This window comes from Rhineura floridana, chromosome 3 (assembly GCF_030035675.1).
Source record: "Rhineura floridana isolate rRhiFlo1 chromosome 3, rRhiFlo1.hap2, whole genome shotgun sequence".
In the NCBI taxonomy this organism is placed as follows: Eukaryota; Metazoa; Chordata; class Lepidosauria; order Squamata; family Rhineuridae; genus Rhineura; species Rhineura floridana.
The window spans coordinates 212,674,846-212,688,966 of NC_084482.1; the positions used below are offsets into that span (position 1 = coordinate 212,674,846).

Here is a 14,121-nt window from a genome sequence, read left to right on the forward strand (position 1 = left end):
ACAATTGATTTTATTTCTAAAGTCCATAGACTCCAAATCTTGTTCCTGTTCCACGTTTGTTCCAATCTCCGGGATCTCCTCTCTCACAGGGACCCCTGTTCCAGTCTCCAGGGTCTCCTCTCTCACAGGGACCCCTTTAATCTCCTGTGTCTCCAAACAATAGATTTTGTTTCTAAAGTCCATAGACTCCAAATCTTTTTCCTGTTCCACGTTTGTTCCAATCTCCGGGGTCTCCTCTCTCACAGGGACCCCTTCCAGGGTCACCTCTCTCACAGGGACCCCTATATCTTTAATCTCCTGCTTCATTTTACTCAATTCAATTTTCAGCTCCTTACAACCCTGTCGCAGGTTTTGTTTCGTTATCTCAATCTCATCCATTATTTTCTAAAACATAGTTATTTCCAGATTCTCAGCCACTTTCTTAATTGCCATTTTAAAAGAAAAATATAGGAAAACCACTTCTTATTTCAGCAACAATTGGGTTAATACTCCAAACTTGGTGACATCACAGTATAAACAGAGCAGACAGCCTTATCTCTCCATGCTTAAGTAAACAAAATGCAGTTCCCAGGATCGAAACAATTAATGGCGGTCGTCAGGAAACAGATTCGTCAAAATAAAATAGACCAAAAAGAGAGTAGTCTCAGACAATATAATATTCTTCAAAATAAAAATCTGGAATAGAAATCCCTCTTCTGTGTATATCTTTAGAATGCAAATCCAGGACAGCTTTTTGCAACAAAAACAGAGATAAGCTATTAATTAGTGAGTAGCAGAGAGAAGTTATGGCTCCCCAGTGAGATGTCAAAAACCGATCAATCTGGCAAATCTCTTTTAAACAGCAACAATTTAAGTCAAGTAAAAGAAAAATATAGAAAGAAGGGTGCTTGCCTGTTAGTGCGTTCTCTCTTAGAAGATAAGATGAACGTTCGCTTTATCAGATAGAGCTTGTTGTTGAAAATCCGTCCCACCTTCGTCGGCTGGACCTCGTCCCATAAATTAATGAGATCTGGTCGTCCCAACAAAAATAGGCTTTGAGGTTAATCTCTTCGTTTCTCCCTACCCGGGAGAAGTTTAATCAGTCAAAAAAAAAAAAAAAACTGACTGATATATCTGAATAAGCTTCTTTTGAGGCAGGAGCCCGTCTCAAAAGCAGGCACAGGCTAAGTCACCCTTCCCGGAAGTCAATAATAATAAAAAATTAAAAAGATGTTGAAGCAAACGTTTACACCCAGGCTGAGATTTTTCACTGAAGCCAAAAGAACTTAAAACTTTGCTGAATTCAACAAAATCCAACAAAAGGACAGCGCTGATGTCTTACATCACAGGGAGCAGGAACTTAGTTCCCATTTGTGTCGAAACAGGGTGACGTCAGAGCGCTGAGAAACGAAGGAGCTTTGAAAAGCTACTTTTTTTGAACTACAACGAATGGATTGGGCTGATGGGAGCTGTAGTTCAAACAAAGTAACTTTTCCAGGCTCTTGAAGCTGTGAGCAAAGGCCCCTCAGGCTGTGCCTCCCGTGGAAAGTGCCCCCCATCCCTTGGAGCAACTGCAGCCCCAACGCAACAGCAGGGGGGCGGGTAGAGGAAGAGGAGAGTGGCGAAGAAGAGAGAGTCGGTCCTCCAGTGGGTAAAGGAACCGAGTTCTGGTTCCTAGAGAGGAAGGAAGTGGGAGGACGGAATAATATATGGGGAAAGGGGGGAGGGGTCTCATCATCCGGGAAGAGGAGGAAGAGAGAGCAAAGAGGTGCGACGTGTTTGGGGGCTGGGGGGAAGAGGAGGAGGGTTTTCTTTCGGGGATCCATACAAAGGGGGTGTGGGGAGGGGGTGGACCACGCAGTCGATCTGCAAAGCGTGGACAAAACTGCGCTGAAGCTGCCCCCCCTTACAGGTCACCCCAGACTCCCCAGGGATGAGATGCAGCCCAGGCAGGGGGGAAAGGGGGGCCCCTCTTGATGCAGGGGAAAGAAACAGCCTTGTTGGGGGGCGCATTGGAGGGGAGGGGTTTGCTGTGCTGCTCTTCTGCCCCAGAGCTGGAGGGAGCGCCGCTGTTGGATTTCCTCCACTGGAGGAGGGTCTGGTCAGTTTCCCTCCTGCCAGGCAAGGAAAATGGAGAGAGGAATCTGAAACTGACCAGGCTCTGAATGCGCTTCTCAAAGCTTTCAAGGCAGCGGATGGAGGGAATGGGTGAATAAATGCCTCCTCCTCCTTAGCTGGACTCGAGGGGAAGGGGAGTTTGTGGGGGGGGGAGATCAAAGCCCGCTTACGGTGGATCCCAGCTGCTCTTGCAGGATTGGTCCATCTGAGGGGTTGCTGAGGGTCTTTCTCTCCTGGCGCGGCCACCCTCCCCCCTGCGGGGTCAGAGTGCTGGGGGGGGACAAGAAAAAAACTGCTTTCCCCCCAACATTGTCCACTTTTGTTATAGGCCTTCACATCTCTACAGTAGTTTAGTGGCAAATTGAGAAGTGCAGGGTCCCTTCATGATAGCCATGCCCCCTTCCATCCTCTTTTTTTTTCCTGCTGGGTTGAGAATTAGATCCTTGTTAATGCCTTCTCCCACAGCTAGGAGCCAATAAGCATGAAAGGGCAGAGTGTTGCCTACTGCGTCTTCTCAGTGGCTGACTCACCTCCTTTCACTCTGATTCACCCTAATTAGCAGGAAAGAACAAGGAAGTATGTTAGAAGACTCTTCTCAGTGGCTAACACACTCTCCTTTCATCCTGATTGGCTCACAGGATGTTGGAGACCATGCTGAGATCCTGCTCCCAAAAAACTAAGCGGTCTAAATTCAGGTAGTGTCCTGGGCCCAGAGACAGGGTTGTTCTGAAGACCAAAGTAGAGGGGGACAAAATATGTTTCCCACTGAGAGCTCATTAGAGGCAGGCCTGTGTAGAAATATAAACATAAGAATAAAATGTATGGATAAAAATAATAATAAGTAAATCAACTTATTGCCTCAATCGCTTGACCCTGTGCGGTGTGGAACTTTTGGTCTTCCAGATGTTGAACTACAACTCCCATCATCCTTGTCCTTTGATCATAGTTGCTGGGGCTAATGGGAGTTGTGGTTCAAAAACATCTGAAGGTTAACTTGGATTATACGAGTGGATGGTACCAACAATGTGTCCTGCTGATTTTGACATGGATGTATTGCAAGTAGTTCCTCATACGCTTTTCATTTCCCAGTGAGCTGGACCAGACTGAATGCAGGTCAGTGTTCCTCTGCCCGTATTTCTGATGGAAAGAGTGGAGGAGGTTTGCATCCCCAGGGAGCTCCAAGATGGAGTCATTAGACAAATTCACCCTCCCCATTTCTTTGCAATGTGTGCAAAACCTATTTTGTTTGCCAACTGTCAGGGACATGACATGAAATTAATCTCTGTGCAGATTAAGTTTTTAATTATATGCATGGTGAAAAGGGCCCAATAATGAAGCCTGAAATGGTTCACAACTTGGAGAAGAAACTCTGTGGTAAGCAGGAATTAAAGGCTTTGCGGAAGCAGAAGCAGAGATGAGAAGGGAGGGGTCGGAGATGGGTGAAACTCCTGGGGGTGGCTAAAGACACAAGAGGTGCCCAAGCATGGAGAAGAGTCTGGAATAAATGGGGGGTTGGTCTGAAAGACATTTGGGGCCTTTAAGGCCTTTTGCAGATCAAGCATTGTGAGGGAAAACAACCCAGGGAAAGGACGTGCCATTTATTTATTTAGATTGAGGCTGCTTATAATATTCAAACATCTGAAATCCATATTGTTATAAAGGATGAAATTCCTCCCATCCCCGTCTCTCCCCTGCAGGCCCTTGAGAGCTGCTCCCTACGAAACGTGCCTCGTGGCGAAAGCTGTGGGAGTCCCAGAGCTGGCCTGGTTTACTCCTCTTCCCTCAGGGGCTGCACCATGGCCTCAGAGGCACCGTCCAGATTGTCTCTTCTCTGGGATAGAGTGGAAAGAGCAGCTGGGCAGCCCCATCAGGTAAGGGAAGGATCATTGGGGGAAGACAGAGGGGACAGCGCAGCTGCGTCTCCCTGAGCGTGATGGGGAGGGCTCTGGGAGAACACTAGTTCTGAGGCTGCATAAGGAGAACTTGCCGGATCAGGCCAATAGCCCGTCTGTTCCAGCACCCGGTTCTTGCAGTGGCCGACCAGAGGCCTGTGGGAAGCCGCTAGCAGAACCTGAATACAAGCGCACTCCCCACTTGTGATTCGGTGACACATATCTGGCAGAACTCGCTTGAACACACGTGGCTGTTACAATACACTCTTGGAGAGGTGGGATCTTTTATGGTCATCAGTCAAGCTCTGCCCTGCAATTGTGTCTGAGCAGTCTAAAACCCAGAAATGCTCACACACACACCCCACAAAAGCTAAATAAAGGGTAACTGTACTAAGGAAATGCAAAGAGAAAGAGGGTGGAGCTGGTTCCATGGTGTGAAACCAGAGTCAAGCCGTTTCTGGGATTGAACTCCTGTCATGCAATGAGAGGGGGTCAAGAAGGGAGTCATCCCAGCGTGCCCCACTGGTCAGGCTATTAGTCCAATATGGACCAAAGTGAAGCTGCCAAGTGTCCTGCTATGTTACAATTCCCAGCATACTGCCTCTGGCAGTGGAGGCAATGCATTGTCATTGTGCCTAGTAGCCACTGATGTCCGTATCCTTCCTGGATTGGATTCAGAGGAGGGCAACAAAGATGATCAGGGGACTGGAAACAAAGCCCTATGAGGAGAGACTGAAAGAACTGGGCATGTTTAGCCTGGACAAGAGAAGACGGAGGGGAGATATGATAGCACTCTTCAAGTACTTTAAAGGTTGTCACATAGAGGAGGGCTGGGATCTCTTCTCCATCGTCCAGAGTGCAGGACACAGAATAATGGGCTCAAGTTGCAGGAAGCCAGATTTCAACTGGACATCAGAAAAACTTCCTAACTGTTAGAGCCATACGACCATGGAACCAATGACCTAGAGAGGTAGTGGGCTCTCCGACACTGGAGGCATTCAAGAGGCAGCTGGACAGCCATCTGTCAGGAATGCTGTGATTTGATTCCTGCATTGAGCAGGGGGTTGGACTCGATGGCTTTGTAGGCCCCTTCCAACTCTACTATTCTAGGATTCTATAATTTGTCCAGTCCTCTTTGAAAGCTGTTCAAGCTTTAGGCTGGGTGAATGGTGCATGTTGGAGAAACTGCCTCTTCTTCTTTTTCCAGCATCTGTTGCCCTTCCAGGATCTGGTGACCTTTGAGGAGGTGGCTGTGTATTTCACGGAGGAGGAATGGGCCCTGCTGGATCCTGGCCAAAGAGCTCTGCACAGGGAAGTCATGGAGGAGAATTATGAGACGGTGGCCTCTCTGGGTAAATATATTCTCCCCCCTTGACTGATAAATGTTGAAGGTATGAATTTAGCAGCTGTGCTATTTAACCTTCCACTGCAGGGATGCTATTATGGAAATGGGTGCCTGGGCCCTGGATATTTGGGGAGGGACTGCAGCTTAGAGGGAGAACACCTGCTTCGCATGTAGAAGGTCCTAGATTCAATCCGTGGCAGCTCCGAGAGGGCTGAAATGATCAAGTAGGAGGTGCTGGGAAAGGTCTTGCCCTGCCTGAGATCCTGGAGATCCATTGCTAGTTCTAGTAGACAAAGCTGGGCTAGATGGACAAATTCCCTGATCTGGTATAATGTAGCTTCCTCTGTTCTTTGGCCTTTTGGATGATTGAATGTGAAAAGTGCCCCTCCGTGCCACCTTCCGATGCCCCAGGATGAAAAATCTTACCTTGCATCCAGAGAGGGAGAGGGCAGGAGCTCCCAAACCCCAGCAGAGCATCATTTCCTGCATCCTCAGCAGATAATTTGACACGCTGTGACTTGTACTGTAAACCCCCAGTGGGAAAAGATGCTCCCAGGAGCCTGGGAGCACCCACTGCCTCCTCCCTCTTCCTTTCTCTGCCCAAATGTCGGGTTTTGTCTTTGAAGCAGGAGGAACAGCAGTGGCAGTTTGGAGAATCAAGGTGCGCACCACTGTGCTTGCCTCAGCCAGTTGTTTTCTGAGCCCAATTCAAGATGCTTACTTTGGCATTTAAAGCTTTAAACAGCCTGACATGCAAATAGCTGCAAGAACGCCATTAGCAAGCCTCCTCCGTAAACCTGTGCGCACTCGGGATGGAGGAGAATATCCGACAAAATCAAACCTGGCATTGGATCCCGACTGAATTCACTAATTCGCTATCCCTTCGGAGAGGCACCGATCTCGTGCGATGGGCCATTGCTGTAATCGGCATGGATTCTGCAGCCATGACTGCAATTGGCAACATTTTTGTTAAAATCCTCCCTCTATTTTATGTAATCTTTTCATAATTAAGATACTGTGTCAAGCACAGGATTTCCCTTTGTCCATTATATATTACCAAAAAAATCATGATCATCGCAATATAATGCAATACAAATTGGCTCTATATGTCTTCCATGTTAATTGTGAAATCCTGCAATGTCACGTTTTTCAAACAAGATACTGAGACACTGTTGGTGAGTGCCTTCTCTGACCAGATGGTGGATGTTCAACCTGTTCTAGATGGGGTTACACTCCCCCTGAAGGAACAGGTTCGTAGCTTGGGGGTTCTTTCGATCCATTCCTGTCTCTCGAGGCGCAGGTGGCCTCGGTGGCACGGAATGCGTTCTACCACCTTCGGTTGGTAGCCCAGCTACGTCCCTATCTGGAAAGCGACAACCTCGCCTCAGTTGTGCATGCTCTGGTAACCTCTAGATTGGATTACTGCAATGCGCTCTACGTGGAGCTGCCTTTGAAGACAGTTCGGAAACTACAGCTGGTGCAAAACGCAGCTTCTAGACTGCTGACGGGGACTAGGCGGTCCGCACATATAACACCTGCTCTGGCTCGTTTGCACTGGCTACCTATCCGTATCCGGGCTAAATTCAAAGTGCTAGTTTTGACTTATAAAGCCTTACACGGCGCGGGACCACAATACCTAGCGGAACGCCTCTCCCAATATGAACCTACCTGTTCACTACGTTCAACATCTAAGGCCCTCCTCCGAGTTCCGACTCACAGAGAAGCTCGGAGGGTTGTAACAAGATCTAGGGCCTTTTCAGTGGTTGCCCCCGAATTATGGAATAGTCTCCCTGATAAGGTTCGCCTGGCGCCTACACTTTTATCTTTTCGGCGCCAGGTGAAAACCTTTTTATTCTCCCAGGCATTTTAATCTATCTTTTAAGCTTTTAATGTATATTTGGTTGTTTATTGTTTTAATATTTACGCTCTACTGTTTTTGTGATTTTATTGTATTTTATCCTATGTTGTGCACCGCCCTGAGAGCCTTCGGGCTGTGGGCAGTATATGAATCGAATAAAATAATAAAATAAATAATAATAATAATATCTCAGAGCATTCTGACTCTCTTGCGTGGGAAACATTGCGATGATGAGACTGACCCACGTTTCCCGCCTCGCCCCATCCCATCTTTTGTTGCTGCTGTCCTAACCAAGGGCTCTCTCTCTCTCTCTCTCCCTGTGCTAAATGTGTGTGTGTATGTGTGTGTGTGTGTGAGTCCAGAGAGGAACAATGGGTTGAGCTGTACTCAACCCCCCTCCATCTCACCTTGTGCCTTCTGTGCGTGCTCAGTCTTGCACACTGGTGATTAGCTTGGTTGTGGTTATAATTATTTAGCTAATGCCCTCAACCCAAAGAAATATTATGTATATTCTTGCTGACTTAACCCCACTGTCACAATAGATATATATTCTCCACTGAAGTGTTACATGACTGACTTTCAAAAAAGATCCCACCTCTCCAAGAGTGTATTTTAACAGTCATGTGTGTCCTCTCTGGACTCCTCATGTGAGTCACTCATGTGCAGCTAGACAGCGAGGACCAGAAGGCGGCTTCCAAAACACAGTCTCTCTCTCTCTCTCTCTCTCTCTCTCTCTCTCCCCCCTCCCTCACACACACACAGGTTTCCCATTTAATCTCATTGCTATCACTCACTCAGACTTTGCATTATAGCTCCTAATTGCTTTTGCTACGTCACTTCTCACTATTAGAGCAACCCCGTTTCTTCTTAATTTGTCATTTCCTGCATAAAGTATTTTGTAGTTGCCTGAAAATGTCCCATTCCCATCCATTTGAATTCACTCACGCCGTATTGTAATGTTGATAGGTTCCATTTCTTGTTTGACAATTTCTAACTTTCCCTGGTTCATGCTTCTCACATTCCATGTTCCTATTGTGTGCGTCGTACAACTCCGGACTCTCCTTTTGCATCTGTGCACATCAGCCTCTGGGCTTCCTTTTGGCTTTAACCCAGCTGCGTGATTAGTCACAGCGCTACCCGTACTTGTCCTTTGTTCTTCCCCAGTAGCTTGCCGAGTGCCATCTTTCCTGGGGGTCTTATCTTCCAGCATTATCTCATGTTTCAGGTAACATTTTGGGAGGGAGGGAGGGAGGGGATGCGAGGTGCCCTCTGGGCAGTGGAAAGGACCATGTTCCTGTCAGACAGGATCCATCCTAGGTTTGTAGATTCCAGCTGTGCATAAGTACTTGGCTGTTCACCTTAAATGGAGGAACAAGAGAGCAGTTTTTTGTTACAATTCTCTCTCTCTGCATCTCTTTTCACAACCTCTGACCAAGTACCTATTGCTAAAATAACTCTGTACAAGGCTTGGAGCTTTGACAGTTTGATATCAACAGAGCTCCCAGAAATATGTTTTCAAAGTACAAATCATAATATATTCACAGGATTTCTCCACAGCATCTTATCACCTTTCCTTTTCATTCCATCAGGATACATCTGGGGGGTCAAGGCTGAGGGAGAACCATCCGAAGTATCACTGGGAAAAGCTGAGGAGCACGTGCAGGAGCAGAAACTGAGGAGTCAAGATGGAGCAAAGAGACAAGAGGAGAGACAGACTCACACAGGGGACAAACCCCATAAATGCTTGGAGTGTGGAAAGAGCTTCAGTCAGAGTGGCGAACTTACTTCGCATCAAAGAACTCACACAGGGGACAAACCTTATACATGCTTGGAGTGTGGAAAGAGCTTCAGTCACAGTGGCGACCTTACTTCACATCAAAGAAATCACACAGGGGACAAACCTTATACATGCTTGGAGTGTGGAAAGAGCTTCAGTCAGAGTGGCGAACTTACTTCGCATCAAAGAACTCACACAGGGGACAAACCTTATACATGCTTGGAGTGTGGAAAGAGCTTCAGTCACAGTGGCGAACTTACTTCGCATCAAAGAACTCACACAGGGGACAAAACTTATACATGCTTGGAGTGTGGAAAGAGCTTCAGTCACAGTGGCCACCTTACTTCGCATCAAAGAACTCACACAGGGGACAAACCTTATACATGCTTGGAGTGTGGAAAGAGCTTCAGTCAGAGTGGCAACCTTACTTTGCATCAAAGAACTCACACAGGGGACAAACCTTATACATGCTTGGAGTGTGGAAAGAGCTTCAGTCGGAGTGGCGACCTTACTTCGCATCAAAGAACTCACACAGGGGACAAACCTTATACATGCTTGGAGTGTGGAAAGAACTTCAGTCAGAGTGGCCACCTTACTTCGCATCAAAGAACTCACACAGGGGACAAACCTTATACATGCTTGGAGTGTGGAAAGAGCTTCAGTCACAGTGGCGAACTTACTTCGCATCAAAGAACTCACACAGGGGACAAACCTTATACATGCTTGGAGTGTGGAAAGAGCTTCAGTCACAGTGGCCACCTTACTTCGCATCAAAGAACTCACACAGGGGACAAACCTTATACATGCTTGGAGTGTGGAAAGAGCTTCAGTCAGAGTGGCAACCTTACTTTGCATCAAAGAACTCACACAGGGGACAAACCTTATACATGCTTGGAGTGTGGAAAGAGCTTCAGTCGGAGTGGCGACCTTACTTCGCATCAAAGAACTCACACAGGGGACAAACCTTATACATGCTTGGAGTGTGGAAAGAACTTCAGTCAGAGTGGCCACCTTACTTCGCATCAAAGAACTCACACAGGGGACAAACCTTATACATGCTTGGAGTGTGGAAAGAGCTTCAGTCACAGTGGCAACCTTACTTTGCATCAAAGAACTCACACAGGGGACAAACCTTATATATGCTTGGAGTGTGGAAAGAGCTTCAGTCATAGTAGCGCCCTTACTTTGCATCACAGAACTCACACAGGAGACAAACCTTATAAATGTTTCGTGTGTGGAAAGAGCTTCAGTCACAGTGGTGACCTTACTTCACATCAAAGAACTCACACAGGGGACAAACCTTATACATGCTTGCAGTGTGGAAAGAGCTTCAGTCGGAGTGGCCACCTTACTTTGCATCAAAGAACTCACACAGGGGACAAACCTTATACATGCTTGAAGTGTGGAAAGAGCTTCAGTCATAGTGGCAACCTTACTTTGCATCAAAGAACTCACACAGGGGACAAACCTTATACATGCTTGGAGTGTGGAAAGAGCTTCAGTCAGAGTGGCAACCTTACTTCGCATCAAAGAACTCACACAGGGGACAAACCTTATACATGCTTGGAGTGTGGAAAGAGCTTCAGTCGGAGTGGCCACCTTACGTTGCATCAAAGAACTCACACAGAGGACAAACCTTATACATGCAATTTGTTTTGCAGTTAAATTTGCATACTATCAACATTTCATTCAAGATGTTTTGTGTAGATGCCTGTATAATTTATAAATAAACACTACTGCTCATTGTTGGAATGAAAGGTCATCTTTAATATATATTACAGTAACATAAGAGAATTAAAGTATTCACAAAAATACAGAAGTGTGCCCTTAACTTTTAGCAGTACCAATTTAAATTTGACATCAAATGAAATTTGTCTCTGTTGTTAAATTAACTGAAGTTATATTTGGCTATATACCATTGAAAACAATTGGAGCGCATAGCACCAATCTTTGCTTGTGTGTATGCAAGTGAAAGTGGTTGCTGTGAAAGCTTGTGGCCCAGAGCATTGACTCATCCAGTTATGCATGACTGGTGCATTTGATTGACTTGGCTGGCTCAGATGTTGTTCTGGGCTCTGTTCAGAAAGATGTATTATTGCATGGAACGTGGCTTATGTGAAAGTTTTGTGTCTTATTGCATGCATGAACATTAATTTGTTCAGTATCATTATTACCTAAAAGGATAAAGAACACAGAGGCACTGGAAGAACACAAGTGACATACACTCAATTTGGGTGGTTGGGGGGGGGTTACCAAAAGAAAAAAATCCTGTTGCAGAGCAGTGTGTCTCCATTATGTCTCCCACGCAGCTATGAAGTGCTTTCAACCTGTCTTTCTGAGAAGAGGAAGGCAATGAAAAAGGGCTTCCTCCCAGCTAAATTTAGTTAGAATTGGAGCCTAATGGGCTGTGGGGCTAGGAAGAAAGGTGAGACGGCTGTCCTGAATTGTTTAGGCTGCAGCCTAATAACTTCTACTCAGAAGTAAACTCCATTGGGTTCTATTGGACTTACTCCACGGTAAATTCATGGGATTGCAGCCTTAATTACACAACAACTGTTGCCTCCCCACCCCCTCATTCCCTTTGCCCCACCAGTCAGAGTGAGAAGAGAGAGTGTTTAGAGCTTCCCTCTCCTCTTACATTCAAATTTCCATTGTTCAGGTCTGTCCTGGAGCTTTTGTATATGAATTCCCTCTCTCCCCGCCACCACCACAGTTGTAGCTGGGAACCTCCTAGTATTATTCTCATTGATACCTTGCTTTTTCTAAAAGGAGCTCAAAGATGGTTCTTCCCCTCCCCGTTGTATGCTCTCAACACCCCTGTGAGGTAGGCTAGACTGAGATACAGTTACTTGCCCAAGGCTACCCAGCAAGCTTCATGGCTGAGCAGGGATTTGACACCAAGTCTGGCAGGAGGTCCTACTTATCATGTGTTTCTTTAATTTGGTAACATGGCATGTTTAGAAATGAATAGTTTGTCCCTAGAAAGACCCTTTTTTCCAGTCTTTAATCTACTGTTCTGTCCTTGGCTTGCCCTGGTGCTCTGATATAACAGTGCTATGTGGTGATAAAAAGTTTCAAGGTTAATTCTGGAATGCCTCCTAATATCTCAGCACAGTTGAGTAAGTTGTGAGTACAGGGAAAGGGCCATTGCAGTGTCTGCCTTGCATGCGGAAGGTCCCCCAGGTTCAGTCCTGAATGGCATCTCCAGGTAGGAGAGATGCCATCAGGGAGTGAACCTGAGAGACCTACTGGGAGAGACTCCTGCCTGAAACTCTGGACAGCTGCTGCCAGTCAGTGTAGACATTACTGGGGTTGGTGTACCAATGATATGTGAGTAGAAAATCCTGGTGGAGAATTGAAGTCTTCATTTGAAGTGCTTTTTTTCAAAGATCTTTGCAAATAACAGGAAAGGATGGTTTAACCCCCCCCATCCTTTTCTGTCTGTGAAAGCATTAAAGTAGAAGATTGGGGGGTGCATGTCACCCCATTGCCATGGTCAGACCACTTCCTGGTGAAGTTCAGACTTGTAGCTCCGATCCTTCCCTGCAGGGGTGGTGGCCAGATTAAGGTGGTCCGCCCTCGGAGCCTAATGGAATCCATTGGATTCCTGAATGCCCTGGGGGAGTTCCCAGTAGATAAAGCAGGTGACCCTGTTGAAGCCCTTGTCACACTTTGGAACAACAAGGCACGTTGGGCTCTTGACACGTTTGCTCCTGAGTGCCCTCTCCGGCATTGTGGAACCCAGCTTGCACCTTGGTACACCAGTGAGCTAAGGACAATGTAACAGGCTGGACGACGGCTAGAGTGCAAGTGGCGAAAGACGTGCTGTGAGGCTGATCGGGCATGAGAAAAACATAACTGTGCCTACTGTGTGGCGGTGAGGGCAGCAAAGAAGGCCCACTTCTCTGCCTCCATCACATCCACAACTAGCTGTCTGGTGGAGCTTTTCCATATTGTCAGGGGTCTGTTGACATCAACTCCAGGAAATGGAGTTTTAGACCCTTTGGATGCCCACTGTGAATTGTTTGCAAGGCACTTTAAGGGTAAAGTTGCTCGTCTCCATAGTACCCGTAACAAACTACAATTCCTAGGATTCTTTTTGGGGGGGGGGAGTAACATGCTTTCAATGTGCTTTAAAGGTATGGTGTGTTCTTGGCTTCAGACATTTGGGTTGCGGCAGAGAAGATTCCCTTTCCAGCGTGCGGAGAGCGAGTTTGATGTAGGGCAGCCTTCACCAACCCGGTGCCCTCCAGATATTTTGGACCACAACTCCCATCAGCCCCAGCCACCATGGCTGCCCAAAACATCTGGAGGATTGGCCAGGTCTTCCCTGCCGAAATATAACAGGCACTTTCTGGAAACAACAACAGACATATTTGTTCCAGCAAGGTCTTCCAGCTTGATGAGCAAGTCTCTGCCCTGCTTATTGTTTTTAAATGGATCTGCTGTTATTTTCTGTGCTGTTTCTAACTGCTTTTCAGCTGCTTTTACTGCCTTTTGTTCCTTGCCTTGAGACCAGTAGTGCAGTGGCAAATTCAGAAGTGCAGAGTCCCTTAATATTAGTCACAGGAACCATGCCTGCTTAAAGTAGACTAATAGTGGAATAAATGTACAATGTGAATGTGGCCTTTATCCCACCACATCGGCTCCCGGGAAGTGTCGCCATCTCCCAGTGAATCCAGGCCCTCCAGCAATTCGTCTTTTGATACTGATATCATGTAGAAACACAAAAGAGTTTTGTGGCCCCTGAAAGACTAAAATTCATTCTGGCATAATAGCCATCCTTGGTGTGGTTCTTGCTCCCACCATAGACAGTTTCCCCCTCAGCCTCTGCCCCAGTCAACATCTGTGTGAAGTGAGGAAGTCTCAAGGTACCGCAGCTCAGTGGCAGAGCATCCGACTTGCACGCAGAAGCTATCAGGTTTAATCCCCATTGGAGAGGCCCAATAGTCTGACTCATAAGGCGGCTTCCTTTTTCCTTGTGTTCCCACAATGGGGCCCAACCTTGCTCTGCTTTCTTTTCAATCTTTTGTCCTCATTTTTGCATATCAGAAAAATGGTGCTGCAAACAATCTTTACTTAACTACAATAATCTTACATTTCACTTGAATTTCAAACTAACAAAGGAATTTCAAACCATCAGGCTGCTTGT

The 14,121-nt window shown here is 46.5% G+C and overlaps 1 protein-coding gene across 1 annotated transcript in view; it reads left to right on the forward strand.

Annotated features, from left to right (window-relative positions):
• Positions 1-1,703: 1,703 nt before the first annotated feature.
• The window catches only part of LOC133381515 (zinc finger protein 420-like), a 33,400-nt gene continuing 20,982 nt past the window's right edge, over positions 1,704-14,121 (forward strand). The window contains exons 1-4 of the mRNA XM_061620704.1: positions 1,704-1,747; positions 3,795-3,968; positions 5,197-5,341; positions 8,782-10,554. Of these exons, the coding sequence (XP_061476688.1) occupies positions 3,894-3,968; positions 5,197-5,341; positions 8,782-10,554 (1,993 nt within the window). The 5' untranslated portion in view covers positions 1,704-1,747; positions 3,795-3,893. The remainder of the gene's footprint in view (positions 1,748-3,794; positions 3,969-5,196; positions 5,342-8,781; positions 10,555-14,121) is intronic.